Source organism: Vulpes lagopus, chromosome 2 (genome assembly GCF_018345385.1).
Source record: "Vulpes lagopus strain Blue_001 chromosome 2, ASM1834538v1, whole genome shotgun sequence".
NCBI classification, from domain to species: Eukaryota; Metazoa; Chordata; class Mammalia; order Carnivora; family Canidae; genus Vulpes; species Vulpes lagopus.
In genome coordinates, this window is record NC_054825.1 from 30651103 (window position 1) to 30670238 (window position 19136).

General features: G+C 44.8%; 1 protein-coding gene across 2 annotated transcripts in view; it reads left to right on the forward strand.

Moving 5' to 3' along the window:
- RRP12 (ribosomal RNA processing 12 homolog) overlaps positions 1-3948 on the forward strand; it is a 30664-nt gene extending 26716 nt beyond the window's left edge. For both annotated transcript variants that reach the window (XM_041746666.1, XM_041746667.1), the window contains exons 31-34: positions 947-1019; positions 2461-2528; positions 2794-2876; positions 3446-3948. In XM_041746666.1, the coding sequence (XP_041602600.1) occupies positions 947-1019; positions 2461-2528; positions 2794-2876; positions 3446-3548 (327 nt within the window). In that variant the 3' untranslated portion in view covers positions 3549-3948. The remainder of the gene's footprint in view (positions 1-946; positions 1020-2460; positions 2529-2793; positions 2877-3445) is intronic.
- The last annotated feature ends 15188 nt before the right edge of the window (positions 3949-19136 follow it).

A 19136-nucleotide genomic window follows, 5' to 3' on the forward strand; every position in this document is an offset into this window, starting at 1 on the left:
CTTCATGTCTTTTGCCCATTTCATGATTGGATTGTTTGTTTCTTTGGTGTTGAGTTTAATAAGTTCTTTATAGATTTTGGAAACTAGCCCTTTATCTGATATGTCATTTGCAAATATCTTCTCCCATTCTGTAGGTTGTCTTTTAGTTTTGTTGACTGTATCCTTTGCTGCAAACAGCACTTCTGAAACATTTTGGAGCAGTGTCTTCCCTCTCTGTCCTCTCAGACTGTGGCCAACCCATCTAGCCTTCCTGAGTGTCCCCCTTGGAGGACAGCTGCCTAGGCAAGAGATACAATATTAGTAATGAAGACCCAGGTTCTAGGGCCCCTTTCTGGCTTCCGCCTAAACTTTCAAACTCAGTTCCTCACCTATAAATCTTGTAGAATTATTGGGTTGGCTTCATGAAATTAGGCATATCAAGCACATGAGTGTGGTATCTAGTGATCTTTTCCCCCAAATTACTGCTTTCATTGACATATTCACAAATGCCCTGTCCCTGAGCCTGAGGAGATACCTAGTTATCAGAGCATTGCACCCATGCAGAATTCCATTTGGAGAGCTAGGTGAAAACCAGATCAGAGAGTTATGGGGTCAGAGGGTAGCTGAGGGTCTGAGAAACCCCGATGTAAGAGGCCCCCGCTGAATTGGAACGTAAGCGTAGGTCAAGATGCCTAGACACGCACTTGTAGCTTGGGGACAGGAGTTATATGTGAAGCAGCCATATGAGATTGCAGTCATGGGCTGGGCTGTAACTTTGCTCTGTGCTGTCTAGCTGTATAATTTTAGACAGTTCATTATTCTCCCTGAGCCTTGGTGTTCTCATCTGTAAGTGGGGGATCGAGTGGCAGAGAACCTTTCCTGCTAACACAGGTTGTTTATTTTTACTGTGAACATTAATGAGATGTTCATATACCCTGGTTAATGAACTTTGCTCACCACTTTATAGAAGAAACACCAGAAGCTCAAGCATCAGAAGGAGGCTGATGATGAGGAGCTGGAGATGCCCCCTCAGTACCAAGGTGAGGCTTCCACTCTTCTCTCTTGGGACAATCTGTTCTCTATCCCCTGCATTAGACAGGGGAGTTGCACGCAGAGCCACGAGTTTGCATGACCCCGTTGCAGTCAGTCAGCACTGACAAAGATCGGCTGGTATGTCACCCAAGACAGGGCTAGGGGGTGAGAGTGTTGGGCCCTGGGTGTCAGGAGATCTATGCATGGAACCCCACCCTTTGAGGAGCCCTTGAACCTCATCTCTACCCCACCCACCTAGGCCTTCCTTGAGGCTTATAGCCCACCCCTTTTCCTGGGAGGTGTCTGCCTCTCTTGTCCAGTTCTGAGTCAGGCTGGGTTTGGGGAGACCACCTTAGCCTGTATTGAGGGTAGCTTGCCTAGGAGATTCTCCTACACATTTGTCTCTGGGACCCTAAGGTGTTCATTTTCCCAGAGCAGCTGCTGTAGATACCAGTGTGGCTGCCCAAGGCCAGGGGAGATATCTGTTACTCACCTCTGCCTTCTTCCCCTGAGGGCAACCCCTGCTGTGCATCTGGAGGTACAGAGGCTTCTGTGGAAAGTTCCAGTCACAGGAGCTGGTGTGACCTCAGAGCCTTACAACATCCTAACCTGGCCACAGAGCCTTATGGCTTCTCCCTCTGTGGTCTCAGACCAGCACCCAGTTCACCTACTCTGCTCTGAGATGGTGTGGTGCAGAACCAGACAATGTGGAGGAGGCCCGGGGTCAGGACTGCTTGCTCTTAGCTGTGTGGCTAACTTGATCCAGTCCTGTGGCCTCTCAGCTTCTGGTTTCCCATCTGTTAAAAAAAAAAAAAAAAAAAAAAAGCCGGGGAGGGTATCTGGATCATCTCAGGGTATCCTCCTGAGTCGTCATTGTAGGATTCATCCCTGAGTGTGTTAAAATCAGACTGGAGATGACAAGTGACCTTGGAAGTACCTGGGCTTCTGTAACCACAGCTTTCAAGTCTGTACAGTGGGACAAGAGCTTTCTCTCTCCCTCGGTGTTGGTGCGAAGCCCCAAATGAGCAGAAGCCTAAAGTACCTTGTTATGCAGACGAGGTCAGAAGCTCCAGAAATTTAGAGACTTGCCGAGGTTAAAGCTGTTGATGGTTCAACAGGGAGTTGAATGTGGGTCAGTCTGACTTCAGAGCCTGTGTTTTCTTCTAGAACAGAGCAGATTCAGCTTTGGAGACTGGGGCGTGGTTTATGTTAGTGGAGAAGGTGTATGTCCTCAGAGAGTATCGACAGGTCTTTGCAGCTTCAGGTGTGCCTGAGGAGCCCACTGGTCTAAGCCATCCAGCCACTGGACATTCTTGAGGAAAGTCCTTGCTTGGTAGGGGACAGACAGGCTGCTCCCCAGCAGCTCTGCAAAGAGAAGGTACCCACTGCCTTCTGGGAGGAAGCTGACCTGACTTTGCCTGATTCATGGCCCTTGTGTTCCCCCTCTAGCTGGAGGCTCTGGCATCCATCGCCCTGTGGCCAAGAAGGCTACGCCTGGGGCTGAATACAAGGCCAAGGTAAAAGCTGTGGGTAGGGACAAAACCTCTGGGAAAGAACAAGGGGAGCTGTGCCCATTACCTTTATTGAGCCAGACTCAAGCCACACTGAGATCTTGTTGGCATCTAAAATCCACACCTTTGTTGGATGGCATTCCAGGGCTACAGGAGCCCTGGGGTGCCACCAAGGCACAGAGTAAAGGGGAGGACAGGGGGCCTGTTAAGTCAGCAGGGAGGAAGGGGAGCCCTGTACTCCTAGCTGATTCTGTTTTCTCTGGTTGAGCAGAAAGCAAAGGGTGATGTGAAGAAGAAAGGTCGGCCTGACCCCTACGCTTACATCCCCCTCAACAGAACCAAACTCAACCGCAGGTATAGTGCTGGGCTATGCAGGGTTGGGCTGAGATGGTAGGCATGGTGCTGGGGAGCTCAGTACTCCAAAGAGGGGAGGGCCATATTCTCAGTACAGTCTCAACTTAATGGCTCAAGTGTCTCCTGGTTTTGTTTTGTTTGTTTGCTTGTTTTTAGAGAGAGAGGAGGGGAGAGCATGTGCTCGAGTCAGGGGGAGGGACAGAGGGAGAAAAAGAAGCAGACTCCCTGCTGAGCAGGGAGCCGGACTTGGGACTCAATCCCAAAATCCTGGGATCATGACCTGAGCTGAAGGCAGAAGCTTAGCCAACTGAGCCACCCAGGCACCCTTACTTTTACTTTTTAATGTGCATTTTCATGTCATTGGTATGAGTGTTATTGACCTGAACTGTTCTTTTAAGCAGGGTAGCACATGGTCTACCCAAATCATGTGCTGCTCATTGACAGGCAGCACCCTTTCTCTTCAGTTCCTCCTAATGCTGGGAGAGCCATTATCCAACATTGGCTGGAGGGGAGGGGACCACCTGTGATGTCACACAGAGATGTGACCCTTCTGTTCCTTGTCCCTGCAGGAAGAAGGTGAAGCTGCAGGGACAGTTCAAAGGCCTGGTGAAAGCTGCCCAGCGAGGATCCCAGGTGGGACACAAACTTCGCAGAAAGGATCGTCGGCCCTGAAGGGTCCCCCAGAGGGCTCTATGATCCAGTCTAAGGTCCCTCTGTGGCTCCCACGCTGCTTTGACAACAACTTTAGATGCTCGAGGTTTTCTCTGTCACAGCCTGGACTCAAAATGACTTGTTGGATGGGACTTGGTTTCCAGAGAGGCACCCAGGATTTTGGAAGTGCCAAACTGGAATCACCCTTCAGAGCTGTCCCTAGAGCCTAGAGATGGGAATATAGCCTCACTGCCTCCAAGTAGGCCAGTTGTGTTTCTGCCCAGAGTGGCCACGTGCACCAGAGCAGAGTTTCCATTTCTTCCAGACTCTTGTAGCCACGTGGCACTTAGCCTGGCTGTGGTCTGGGCATATAAGATTTGCTGTGACCAGATGTAGAATAAACATGCACCACCATGCACTATCCCTAGAAACACTGTGTTTTATCACCTGCCCCTCAAGGGACAAGAACTGTGTCCAGTTATTGACAACAGTAGCTTGACCACTTCTTGTCCAGTCCCAGCAGCCGGTCTAAGGCACTGCAGGTAGCCCTAGGTCAAGCCTAGAACTTGCCCAGGGACACCCACCTGTGTCAGGAGGTCTCCCTGACTTCACTTTACAGCCCCAGTCAGAAGGTGACATTTGGAGGCACAGGAGGGGCAGTGAATGATGCGCTAGGGTGGGTCAGGCTAAGAGTTGCTTAGAGCGTGGCTACCCCAAGCTGACCCGGCCACAGGTTTCTTCCAACAGCTTTGTTCAGTGGTTCATTGAAGTGTTTACTAAGCCTCTCCAAGTGCCGAGTGCAGCTGAATCATCTAGCTTGATCATTATGTCCTGTTTTTCCCAGGTAAGTATGCAAGTTGTACAAAGATTCTCACTGTCCAGCTCTGTTGGCCTGGAACAGAGGAAGTAGTGCTGACCTCCTGTTGCCCCTGAGGTCACTTTGTTGGCCAGGGTACCCCAGTGTGTGCTTTCCCAACAGGCCTCAAGAAGCAAGGAATCCTAGGGCTACTCCAATAGGAGGAATTGTCCCCTGTCATTTGATCCATAGCTTTTCTCATCTCAGATTCTCCCTGTTTGAGATGAGAAACCGCCACCCCACCCCCCCACCCCACCCTACACACATACACACATTCAATAGGCTCCATTCTAGTTTCATGCCCTTGGTTCTGATAATGCTCCCAGGAGGCCCTGTGCAGTTTTGTTCATCCTCTAAAGGGGCTCCAGTCTTGATGTGATCCATCCATCCAGCCCCAAATGAGGGGATTTACTCCTACTGATTTTGGAGCTAGGAAGTGGAGAGGAACCACACTTCACCCAGAGGTGGCGCTCTTTACATGCCTTGTTCACAGAAAGTCTGGGCTTGGAAAGCAAGGAAGATGGTCACCAAGAGGTGGGTCTTAGAAATTTGCAGAGGGATGTAACCATGACCCCTGTGGTTACACTTCTGGACAAATTAGGCCTATCACAGCCCTTTCCTATTTCCTTTCTCAGGAAATTAGCCATGTGCAGTATGTTGCTGCATGAAAGGAATGGGGATGAGCCAGTTGCTCAGTGTTGATGTCTTTAACAAAAAGTTTGAAGCCAGTGTGCTGACTGTAGCATGCTTTCCAAGATCTTTGTTTTCTTTCAAAGGTAGGGCTAGAGCTTTGTACAGTGGCAGTATCATAGCCAATGAGGTTTATCCAAGTCACGATTATTGCTAATCAATAGGGGTAGGGCTGAAGCAGGTGGCCTAGAAAGGCTGATGTTGGTGATGTGCTAAATTCCATATTCTTGTGGAAGTAGACTTCAAATGCAAATTATCTTGAAGCAGAGGCAACAATTAATCTGCCCTAGAAACTTGAGGTGCTTGAAACATTTGTTGTGAAAATCAGTGCTGTTTTTGTTCCATGGAGTGGGAGTGGGGATTGGGAGTATTTATCAATTTAGTTTCAGGAGGGCCTACCCCAGGATCCAGATTTACTACTTTGATTTTTCTCATGCTTTTGGCAAAGTCAGAATCAGACTTGTTCTGGCTTTCTTTTCTGGGATCCATCCTCACTCCTGAGAAATGGAAGGTGGAACATGCCTTGTGTGACTGCACCAAAACAGCAACCCTAGTGTTGACCGAGGAGGTGTGCAGCATTAGGGGTTTACAAAGGCAGTCTACTCACATCCCCCCACCCTGGTGCCCGTGGACACAGGTGTGGCTGGTGAAAGTGACCTCAACCCTCTCTGGGAAATGCAGCTTCTTGTGACTATGGCAGTGGGTGTGGTGGTGATGGTGGTGAGGGTCACTCCTGGCAGTGGCTGCTATCATAGGTCCACTGTCATCTGTGCAAGCCTGCCTCGGTCCACAGGCTTTGTGGTGTTTCCCTGCACTGTTTGCAACATGCGAGAAAATTACTTATGATGTTCACGTGGTCTCTGTTTTCATTCTTCTCTGACTGCTTATGCTTCATCACAGGGTGACTTAGGAAATTAGAGTGTATTCTCTCTTTCACTATGAAAGTAATAAAGATTCACAGAACATTTGGAAAAAAACAGAAAAGTAAAAGCAGGAGCTAGAATCCTTCCACTGTAATCTCACTGTTAATCCTAGTACGGTAGACTGTGGAGCAACACGGATTTGAAGTGCACAGGTCCGGGATCCCTGGGTGGCGCAGAGGTTTGGCGCCTGCCTTTGGCCCAGGGCGCGATCCTGGAGACCCGGGATCGAATCCCACGTCGGGCTCCCGGTGCATGGAGCCTGTTTCTCCCTCTGCCTATGTCTCTGCCTCTTTCTCTCTCTGTGTGACTATCTTAAATAAATGAAAAAATTAAAAAAAAATATATATATATATATATTAAAAAAATGAAGTGCACAGGTCCACTTACACATGGATTCCTTAAAAATATGTATGTATTTATTTAGTAATTTATTTTTTTTTTTTGTTTTTTTATTTATTTATGATAGTCACAGAGAGAGAGAGAGAGGCAGAGACACAGGCAGAGGGAGAAGCAGGCTCCATGCACCGGGAGCCTGATGTGGGATTCGATCCTGGGTCTCCAGGATCGCGCCCTGGGCCAAAGGCAGGTGCCAAACCACTGCGCCACCCAGGGATCCCTAGTAATTTATTTCAAATATATATATATATGAAAGAGAGCACACGAGTGGGGAAGGGGCAGAGGGAGACAGAATCTTTAAGCAGAGTCCCTGCCAAGTGCAGAGCTCAATCTCTCAACCCGTGAGATCATAACCTGAGCCAAAACCAAGAGCTGGATGCTTAAGGTCCTGTGCCAACCAGGTGCTTGGATTGTTTTTGATAAATACAGCACAGTACTATACATGTGTTTTCTCTTCCTTATGATGTTCTTAATAGTATTTTCTTTAGTTGCTTTAAGAATACAGCATATGAAAAAAAAAGAATACAGCATATGATACATATGCCAAATATGTGTTGTTTAATAATGTCATCAGTAAGGCTTCTGGTCAGCGGTAGGCTATTAGTAGTTAAGTTTTGAGGAAGTCAAAAATTATAAGTGGATTTTGGACTGCACAGGAGTTAATACTCCAAACCCCCATATTGTTCAAGGGTCAGCTGTATTAACCGTGTATTTCATTCTGGTTTTTTACTACATAAGGGATTTTTTTTTTGTATCCCTACATAAGGGATACAAAAACAGAGTTTTAAAAAATAAGTTTATAATCTAAATTTGCACTTGGCTATCACAAGCTTTTTACTCTTCCAGTATAAACGCTTGATAAACATTGTTTTCAGTGGTCCAGTTTAAGCATCTTCCCAGTAGACTGTAGGTCAGTTTATTTACAAAGAATCTTTGGGCCCATAAGTATGTTGCTCCTTGATGTACACAGGAATGTAATGCCATCACTAGATGTTGGATCACATACAAAGCAATATTTAGAAAGTGACCTGATGATGATGACTGTTCTTTGTTCTATTTTTGCTATACATTATTATGAATAGATAGATGAATGTACTCCAGAAAATAACCCTGATTTGGGGCACTACAAGCTGGCTTGCCATTTCCTGAAATCATGGTTACCATAGTTTCTGCCATCAGAACCATTTACCATGCTGTCAGAGAGGCTGGCCAAGTTGTCCAGGACCAGGGCTGCAGTGGCATAAATTGTTCTCCCAGTCCCAGTCCTGTTGACTGATCGTGGAAGTGCTAGAATAGGATTTTGAGGCTGTGGTCAATAATGGGTAAATACTGAATAAGACTGTGGGGGTGGGGAGCCTGGGTGGCATCAGTTAAGCATCTGACTCTTGATTTCAGCTCACTTCATGATCTCAAGGTGATGAGATCAAGCCCCAAGTCAGGCCACCCTGGGCGTGGAACCTACTTAGGATTCTCTCTCCCCCTCTCCCTCTGCCCTTCCCTTTCCCCCTCCCCCACTCTCACATATGCATGTTCTCTCAAAAAGAAAAAAAAATAAGAAAAAAGAATATGGGTGGGGAGTATGGTGGCACACTCAGGCTGGATTGAGGTCTGAATATTAGCTTTACAAATCTAAAATCAGAGTTGATCGTGTTCAGAAGAGAAAAGAGACAATCAAAGGCCTAGTCAAAATGATGATTTATTAATTTGTAATGAGAAATATAACTGCCAAGGAGCCTGAGACTTGTGTCATGGTGGCTGCTCACCACACACTCCCTCCTTGCACAGGAAGTCAGAATGATGAGGCTTTAGTGAACATGGAACAGGGCATGGGAGATCATGTGAGTGATGCATTGGTCATGTCACTGAGGTAGGACAGTGTTCTCTCTATGGGAAATACCTGCCCACCGGGTCCCCCTCAATTCTGGTTAGTGCCAGAGCCTACCTCTCATGTCTTCTAGACCCTTCAGAAACCCTTATCTACTGTTCAGAAGCTTTTCTGAGATTTCATTGGCTCCTGCTTTTCTTCACTTGCAGGCACACCCAGATTGAATTTCTAAGCCCAACTCTTCGGGCTTTCACCAGGGAGACATCCTGTTCTCTCTGGGGCCTTGCGCACATAACTAATCCTATCTGTCGTGTGTGGACTTGAAGGGTTTAACTTCTATAGGGCGGCTTGATTTCTAGATTCCAGAGATGTTACCACCCTGTAGACCCAAAGGTAGCAATTACAGAGCTGATAGGATTTTAGGGCAGAATTTGAGAGAGGGCCTGAGGCACTGATGACAGGCAAATGGATTTGTGAATGGTGCCGGGAATAGCTGGTACATCCTCATAGCTCCTCTGTTGGTTTTACAAGCTCTTGAAGAGCCTTGCTTTGAACCAGAACTGTTGCTATGCCATAGATCCTGGACTTGAGCCTGAAACACATACACAGCTGCTAACTTGGGACCAGCCCTTAGTTGTAAATAAGGTCATAAAAATGACAAGGTGCAACATTACCCGAGAAGATTTTACACAGCCGTGCATATTGATTGAGTCCTTGCATGATAACACTTATCTAAAAATGCCTTCCTTAACCATTCCAGCAAGTAGTTCAACTTAAGCAGAGTATACCTCCAGAGCAAATAACCAGCTAGCAAAGCTGACTTGTATTTATTCTGAAGATCTTTCCATGCGCACACGAGGACTTTCACAGAGGTCATGTGGATGGATCCTGTCCATCAGGACTTCACCCAGGGACCCAGCCACACAGATTCCAGTCTGAGCCAGCACAGGACCCTCCTGGTTCACCACCAAACACGTTCACAAGCACTCGCTCCCCATCCCTGCCATGGTGGTGTGATGATATGGCTATCATTTCGTGATCTTTCACAGCTAGGAACTGGGAAGCAAAGCTCACTAGTTAGCAGAAGGTAGTGCCCTGGCCCCCAGAGGTCAAGCCCACCTGGCTGGGCTCCACATGACTCAGCCCAGGGGAAGGCCATGTTGCCAGGAGGCATAGCTGGACATTTCCAAAGGCCATTTGCAATTGGGAGGCCAGTTTTTCCCTTCATTCATATGCAGGCTTTTTACTCCCAAAGCCCTGCTGCTCTGAGACTAAAAGTACAGAACAGGTTTCAGTGTGCTTGGTGAGAGGAGGGTGGAGCTCTGCTAGGACTGACTTTCTTAACTACTGTGAGGGCCAGGGTGGGGTGGGGCTGCTTGCTAGGCATTCCTTCCTCTCCTTCCTCTTCCCCTTGCAGAGGGTGATGGAGTTGGGCTGCATTCTCTTCTACCATTTTCTGCCATTTTCTTCTACATTCCTTGCCCTCTTCTTCACCCTCTCCGTGCATATCTCACATGCATGTGTGCATACACACACGCACACTTGCATTGTGCCTTTTTTCTGAGCAAAGGATTTCTTAGAAAGCATTTTGTGAGATGGGAGATGTGGTAGTAAGCCAGATAGACAGGATCTCTGCCTTCAGGAAGTTTATGAGGAGGGGACAGGTAAAGAAAAACATGTGATTGGGATAGTGCTCTGCAGACACCTTGAAAGGACTTCATTTGGATGAAAAGGCTATAGGGGGGCCTCTTATAGTAAATGATATTTGTGTAAGACCTGAAGGATGAGCAGGCTTTAGGTTAAGTCATTTGCCTCAATGACCAAGGCTCCAAAATTTCTAGATCATGGGGCCTATGGGCAGCAATATGATTGGGAGGTGGGCTTGGGCCAGGACCTGTCTTGAAGCTCTGCTCCATACCGGGCTCATTGTTTCACTGAGAGAGAGAGACAGTGTGTGTGTATGTATGTGTGGTGAGGGATGGAGGGTGGTATGACTACTTTTGGCTCATGCTCCAAAGGAATAGCCAGTGCAGAGGGCCTTGGAGCCAAGAAGAGTTTGGCCCCTTTAAAGAACTGAAAAGAAGCCAGGGTTGCTGGACCAGGGGAACAGGGTAGGGAAGTAGGACAGCCACAGACTGGAGAAGCTGCTGCTGGTGCTTCATAGGGTCTTGGATTAGCCTAGCTCAGATGTTTGGCCATGGTGATGGAGGGGATAATGCAGACCTGCATTTGACTTGCTTTTTTTTTTTTTTTTTTTTTTTTTTTTTAAGATCGCTAGCTGCTTTGTGAGTCATAGATTGGAACAGGGCAAGCGGAAACAAGATGGCCTGTTAGGAAGCTGCTGTTAAAATTCAGACTAGAGGGGAGAGTGCAGGTGGCTGGGCGGGTGGGTGGGGGTATCAGTGGTGGAGATGGTGGGAAGTAGTTGTAGGTGGTATGAAAACTGCAACCTGAAGTTCAGCACTCTTCCCTTTCAGCTTCAGAAAAGGGAAGATGGGCCCCTTGTTTACCGGGCCACAAAGGCTGGATGAAGTACATTCAACCATTTGAGCCCTTTTTATTGTTGCCCAGTGTATGTCAAGCACTGTCCTAGGCACTGCAGATACACCAGAGAACAAAACAACGACTTTCATGGGAGAATCAAAGAAAATAAATGTGAAATTTTAGCATGTTAGATAGTGATAAGTGTCCTAGAGAATTATAAAGCAGAAAAGGGGATAGGGATGGGAAGGAGGAATGGTCAACTTTAAATTGGGCAATCAGAGAAAGTGGTTAAAGACTTGGGGAATTGAAATTTTAACTCCTCAGGATGGTGGAAACAGCAAGTGCAAAGGCCCTGCGGTAGGCATGTGCTTGTGGTGTTCAAAGAAAAATAACTGAAGCTGAGAGAGTGAGAGGGAGATGAAATCCAGATGTGCACTGGGGCCAGATGGCATAGTATCTTATAGGCCATTGGGAGGACTTTGGCTTTTCTTCCCAGTGGAAAGAGGAACCAGTGGAAGATTATGAATGAAGGGTCATATGATCTGAAGAGGCCATCATCTAAGATGGGAAAAACTGCAGATGGAACATTTTGGGGCAGGAAAGACAGGAGTTCAGTTTTGGACATACTGAGTTTGAGTTGGTGTTAGACATTCAAGTGGAGATGGGCCAGCTAGAGTTAGGAATCTGGAACTCAAGAGCATTCCAGCATGGGTATATACACTTGAGAGTTGTATGTGTATGTGTGGTGTATTTCAAGCAAATAGGCTGACCTATCAGCAAGTGGGTGAGTGCTGACAGAGAAGAGAAAATGTCTGAGGCCTGAGCTTGGGATATCCCAATAGTAAAAGAAGATAGATAAGGAAGAACAGCCAGTGAGGTAGAGAAAAAACAAACCAAGAAGACAAAACAAAAGTTAAGAAAACCTGGTATTCTGGAAACTACGTGAAGGTAACATTTCAGGGAAAAAGAGGTTATCAACTGCATCGGATCTGCTGAGAAGTCACGTGAGACGAGGATTGCTGGATTTGGTAACATGAAGGTCATTGGTGAGGAGTTCTGGTAATGGGCAGTTCAGCCCAAACTACTCTCAAGTTCAACTAAAAAAGTAGGATGAAACATCTCTCTCTTTTTAAAAAAGATTTTATTTATTAGAGAGAGAGAGCACAAGCCAAAGACAGAAGCAGACTCCTCTGAACAGGGAGCCCAATGATGCAGGGTCTTGACCAGACCTGAAATAGTCAGATGCTTAACTGACTGAGCTACACAGATGCCCCAAAACAAACTTCTTAAAAGCAACAAAGAGCTAGCAGGAGAGTGAAGAATTACCTAACCAAGCCCCAAGAGTAGACAGGAGCTGGAAAGGAAAGCCCAGCAAAAGGGGAACTTACGCTTGGGCGGGTGGGTGGTGGTGCAAAGTAGGAAGAGTCTGTTGTAAGGCTGATATGTACTTTTGGAGGCCCCATGCCCTCATGGGATTAAGGGGACAGAAGTTGGAGTTTGGGAACCCCAAGAGTAGAAACTCCAACAAATTACACATGCACACCTTAGCCTGGGGCCCTAATGGGTGAAAACCTAGGTATAAGGGTAAATCCAAAGCACATCACACAGGATTGCAGACTACCATCATGTCATCTGGGTGGTCCAGGGAATCTTGAGACTAGGACTTGGATTCAGGTGGTTCTGGACTGCTACCGTCACCAGGAATTTTGCAGAAACAAACATGGCAATATCATTTTAGCTTCCAAATATTTCTATAAAAAAGTTTTCAAATATAATATCTGGTATTCAATCAAGAATAACCAGGCATACTAGGAGACACTAAAGTATGAGTGAGAAAAAGCAGAAAGAATAAACGACAGGACTATACCATAGGCAATCTGTTCACACCTCTGATCTCACTGGTCACACTATGTTATTATTTGTGACTTTTTTTTGATGGGGAACATTTCTTGGTTGCTTCTCCAGCATCCAGTCCATCCTTTTTCCTTCCCAACATTCTTTAATTTCAGTTCTGGTAAAAATGTGGTGCTGGAGAGGCTGACCTAAGACCAGCTCTAAGAGTGGGGCATGTGAGCTCTCCACTTGTCCTCAGAATTGGTGCAGGGGTGAGGATGTCAGCTAATCCAGTGGGTCTTTTGAAAAATACTGGTACACAGACTCTGCTCTTGAATAAGGAAGCCTGTCCCTGTAAGAGCTGCTGGCTGCAGAATGAAACCCACCCCACAGGAGATCAAATAGAGAACTGGAAAGAAATGAGGTCTTTGGTGACATCATTAAGTTGCTAGATCAAGGTTCATCTGAGGTTAGACCTGTGTCTAGCACAGCAGTGTCCAACAGAAATATAATGCAGTCATATATGTAAATTATCTAGTAGCCACATTGAAGTAAAATAATTTTATTTTTTTAAGATTTTATTTATTCATGAGAGACAGGGGCAGGGGGTGGGCAGAGACACAGGCAGAGGGAGAAGCAGGCTCCATGCAGGGAGCCCAAAGTGGGACTTGATCCCGGGCCTCCAAGATCATGCCGTGGGCTGAAAGTGGCTTTAAACTGCTGAGCCACCCAGGCTGCCCAGTGAAATAATTTTAATAATATATTTTATTTAACCTAATATCCAAAAATAGTATCATTTTAACATATAATAATGTAAAATATTACTAATGAAATATCTTACATTCTGTTATTCATGTGAAGTATGAAATCCTGTGTGTATATTCAACACATCTCTGTTTGGACTACCTATATTTCAAGCATTCAATAGCCCTGTGTGGCTGGGGACTACCAAACTGACACCACAGCTCTAGAGTTTTCTTTTATTGAGCCAATAAATTCCCTTATAACCATTTTTAACAGATTTATTGAGATACAATTTATTTACCATAAAATCTACCCATTGTAAATTTTCTATGGTTCTTTGGTTTTTAGTAAATTTATAGATTGTGCAACCATCACCCACCTCTAATTCTGGAACATTTCCATCACCCCAAAAAGTTCTGTCCTGAACCTATGGTGTTACTCTATTCCTGTGCAAAGCCCCAGGCAATGACTGGTCTTCTCTCTGTCTCTATAAATTGTCTTTTTCTGGATATTTCATGTTAAGAAAATCATATAATATGAAGTCTTTTACTTCTGACCTCTTAGCATAGTGTTTTTGAGATTCGTGTATGTTTTGGCATGTGTCAGTAGTTCATTTCTTTTTATTGCTGTCTAGTATTCTAGTATATGGCTATACACACTTTTTGTTTACTCACCAATTGATAGATATGTGGATTGTTTCCAATTTGGAGTTATGACTAATGCTGCTATGAACGTTGACGTCTAAGTCTTTGTGTGGGCATATGTTTCCATTTCTCTTGAGTAGAGTCTTAAGAGTGGAATTCCTTGGTCATATGCTAAGTTTATGTTTAATCTATTAAGAAACTGTGGAACAGGGGATCCCTGGGTGGTGCAGCGGTTTGGCGCCTGCCTTTGGCTCAGGGCGCGATCCTGGAGACCCGGGATCGAATCCCACGTCTGGCTCCCCATGCATGGAGCCTGCTTCTCCTTCTGCCTAGGTCTCTGCCTCTCTCTCTCTCTCTCTCTGTGTGACTATCATAAATAAATAAATAAATAGATAGATAGATAGATAGATAAATAAATTAATTAAAAATAAATAAATAAATAAACAAACAAACAAACTATGGAACAGGGGTACCTGGCTGGTTCAGTTGAGAGGGCATGTGACTCTTGATCTCAGGGTCATGAGTTTGACCTCCACATTGGGTGTAGAGATTATTTTTTTTAAAGATTCTATTTATTTATTCATGATAGACAGAGAGAGGCAGAGACACAAGCAGAGGGAGAAGCAGGCTCCATGCCGGGAGCCTGACGCGGGACTCGGTCCCGGGACTCCAGGATCGTGCCCTGGGCCAAAGGCAGGCGCCAAACTGCTGAGCCACCCAGGGATCCCCAGAATGTAGAGATTATTTTAAAAATACTATTTAAAAAAAAAAAAATAAGGGCCACCTGGGTGGCTCAGTGGTTGAGCGTCTCCCTTGGGCTCAGGGCATGATCCTGGAATCCTGGGATCAAGTCCAACATCAGGCTCCCTGCATGGAGTCTGCTTCGCTTTCTATCTTATCTATCTTAAAAAAAAAAAAAAAAAAAAAAAAAGTTAAGAAACTGCCAAACTTTTCCAAAGTAGCTATTTTGTGTCAGCATGTCTGAGGACTCCTGTCTTTCCACATCCCTGCCAACAGTTGACATTGTCTGTCTCTTTTAATAGCCTTCTAGTGGGTGTACAAGGGAATCTCATTGTGGTTTTAAGTTGCATTTTTCTAATGACTAATGACATTAAGCATCTTTTTGTGTACTTACTGGCCACTTGTGTGGGTTTTTTTTTTTTTAAGATTTTATTTATTTATTCACAAGAGACAGAGAGAGAGAGGCAGAGACATAGGCAGAGGGAGGAGAAGCAGGCTCCATGCAGGGAGCCTAATGTGGGACTTGATCCCAGGACTCTGAGATCATGCCCTGAGCTGAAGGCAAACGCTCAACCACTGAGCCACCCAGGCGTCCCGCCACTTGTGTTTCTTTAGTGAAATATCAATTCAAATCTTTTCCCAAATTTTAATTAATTTACGGTATTTTATTTTCTTAGTAATATCTTTTTTTGTAACAGCTGTGTTGAGATGTAATTCACATTTTATAAAACTCACCCTTTTAAAGTATACAACTCAGTGGGGTTTTTTTAATTTTTAATTTTTTTTTTTTAGTATATGCACAATGTTGCATAATCTTCCCCACTACCTAATTCCACAAATTTCCATCACCTTAAAAAGAAAACCTACACTGGGACACCTGGGTGGCTCAGTTGATTAAGTGGCCGGTTTTGATTTTGGCTTAGGTCATAATCTCAGGGTCCTGGAATTGAGCCCTGCATTGGGCTCCATGGTGCAGGGACTCTGCTTGAGATTCTCTCTCTCTCCCTCTGTCTCTCCCCACCTCAAATAAATCTTGAAAAGAAAAAAAAAAAAACAGTACCTGTTTAACAGTCATTTCCCATGTTTATCTCTCTGCCCCCAATCCCTTGCAATGTACTTTGTTTCTATGGACTTGCCTATCTGGACATTTCATATAAATTGAATCATATCTATGACCTTTTTGTCTGGCTCTTTCACTGAGCATACTATTTTCAAGTTTCATCCGTGTTGTAGGATATGTCAGTACTTTGTTCCTTTTTATGGCCAAATAACATTCCATGTGTGGATATACCACATTGTGTTTATTCATTCATCAGTTGATAGACATTTGGGTTGTTTCCACTTTGGGGCTATAACAAATAATGTTACTATGAACATTTGTGTACAAGTGTTTGTGTGAATGTATGCTTTCAGTTCTCTGGGGTATATATCCAGGAGTGGAATTGCTGGATCATATGCTAACTTCACGTTCAACTTTTTGAGGAACTGTCAGACTGTTTTCCAAAGCAGTTACACTATTTTACATTCCCACCAACAGTGTATGAGGAAGGGCTCCAGTCTCTCCACATCCATGCTAGCACCAATACCACCATCATCACTACTACTACTACTACTACTACTTCTTCTCCTCTTCCTTCTTCTTTGCAACTAGCACTCCTTTTCTCTTTTTATTGTGGATAAAATACAAGTAACAAATTTACCATCTTAACCATATTAAATGTACTATTGAATGGCATTGAGTACATTCACACTGTTGTGTAACCATCACCACCATCCATCTCCAAAACCTTTTATCAGCCCAAACAGAAAGTCCATACCTATTATACACTAACTCCCCATTCCCTTCCCTCCAGCCCTTGGAAGCCACCATTCCACTTTCTGTCTCTGTGAATTTGACTCCTCTGCATACCTTGTATAAATGGCATCATGCTGTGTTTGTCCTTTTGTGACTGGCTTATTTCATTTAGTGTAATGTCCTCACATTTCATCCACGTTGTAGCATATGTCAGAATTTCCTTCCTTTTTAAGGCTGCGTAATATTCCATGGTATATATACAACACATCTGTTTATCCATTTATCTGTTGATAGACATTTGGGTTGTCTCCACCTTTTGGCTATTGAGAATAATAATACTGTTGTGAACATGGGTGTACAAGTATCTATTTGAGTCCCTGCCTTCAACTTTTTTGAATTGGGATATGCACCCAAAATTGGAATTGCTGGAGCATATGATAATTTTGTTTAATTTTTTTGAGGCTAAGAGCCACTTCTACAGGGCAGTGGCCACCACTTTAGGGAAGTTGGCCCCCAAAGTTCCTACCTTACATTTTTGTTGGGCTGTTCAGGTTTTTTTGCTTTGTATGGAAACCACTAATCAACCATGTTTTAAAACAGTTTTATTTGCAATGTACTTTCATTGTCCAGAAAGGAGAAAGGAAATGTCCCCTTCAAGGATCCAGGTTTAGAGGACAGCACTAAAGAGCTCCGGGGAGTTATTCATTGACTTGTTCCTTGCCTTCACTCTTCTTGTGCAGCCAGCGTTCTGGCCGAAGGCTGTCAGGATCCAGTAGGCCCCAAGCTCTTGGGAACTGTGAGTAACAAACTATTTCAGCAGTTGTAGTTTACTGATTTATGGGTTTCACTATACCTGTATAAAACCAGTGTTCTACAGGGATGCCTGGATGGCTCAGCAGTTGAGCATCTGCCTTCAGCTCACGGTGAGATTCTGAAGTTCCAGGATCGAATCCCACATCGGGATCCCCTTAAGGAGACTGTTTCTCCCTCTGCCTATGTTTCTGCCTCTCTCTCTCTCTCTCTCTCTGTCTCTCATGAATCAATCTTTAAAACAAAAACAACCAGTATCCCAGGTAACATTTTAAAATACCTAGCCCTGTATTTTACCCAGAGACATGAGCCAGTTGATTTTCAAAGCAGGAGGTTCCAGGGAGCCCCACCTTGCCAGAAAAGTAGGTTCTGGTTAAAAGTAAGACGGAGGCACCCTTCATCCTGGGTACTCTTAAGAGTACTTAAATCAACTCCTTTCCTCCTCCTGTGAGCATGGGAATGGGAAGTAGTTTGGCAGAGCTAATAATTCTTTCTGAGGGATACTATGGTGGAAAGCAGAATGAGAGGTTAAAAAGTTATATCTGGTAATAGTTGTAATACAAATAATAATGACCACCATTATCGTAAAAACTAGCACTGTAGAATGTCCCCTGAGACAATATGTTGAGAACCCCTGAGTTGTGACCAACTGCCCTGGCTTGCCTGGGACTATGGGAGTTTCCCAGGACACTGGACTTCCGATGCTAAAACCAAGAGAGGTCCAGCCACATTGTGATAATTGGTCATCTAAACCCAGTCTCCCACTTGTGTGGTCCCACTGTGTGACCCTGGCCGCTTCTCCTCCTCCTCTGTTGCCCAGAGAGAATATTCTCAGAGAGAATATCTAACTCATACATTTGTTTTAAGGATAAAATAAAACATGTAAAGCATTAAGCTCAGTACATGGCATATTATTAACTACAAATAAATGTTAGCTATCATTACCTAAATTCCTATCTACCTTGCAAGTTTTGTGTGTTCTTTTGGAGATATAGCATTTTTTATTTATTTAAATGTATAGCCCATCTACACCCACAAATTTATATAATAAAAGCAAAAAAAAGCCAAATATCCAGCAAGATGGCTAGAAAAGAATATATTAAAACCACATAGTAGAAGAGAGAGAACAAACCCCAAATCCAGGCTGATAGGTATCTAGAAGTATGCATTCGGTGGACCTGGATAACGAGGGAAGGGCCATCGTTTACTCAGGGCTGGGAAGCCAATCACAAGGTGCAGCTGACTCTTCCCTGCTTAAAACACAGCCTGTTGTTTTTATTTTATTTTTAAGAAAAGGTTTATTTATTTATCCATGAGAGACACAGAGAGTCTCTGAGGCAGAGACACAGATAGAGGGAGAAGCAGACTCCCTGCAGGGAGCCCGATGTGGAACTCAATCCCAGATCCCAGGATTATGCTGTGAGCCAAAGGCAGACGCTCAACCGCTCAACCGCTGAGCCACTCAGGCGTCCCGCCTGATGTTTTTATTACGTCTATTTTACAGAGTTGGAGACATCATAAAAAGCACAAGAGAAGTCTGCTTGTCCTCTCATCATCTTTTTGGGCCTAGCTTCTGGCCATCCTAATTTTGTAAGAGGAATATCAGGAAGCTCTAAAAATTATTATGAGCCTGGATATCACAGCCAAGCTGCCTATCCAGCCAGCCTCCTAGAGCCAGGAAAGTCTCCAGCAATTGAATCCAAAACTCTTGCTTTACAAATAGGGACACTGAAGCCCAGAGCAGGGACTGCCCTTCTCAGCATCCAGGTACTGGAAGAACCAGGACTTAGAACCCAGGTCGCCAACTCCCAACCTGGTGTCCTCTGCTGAAGGTAGTTAGGACTACACTCAGGGGAGCTGGAGACAGC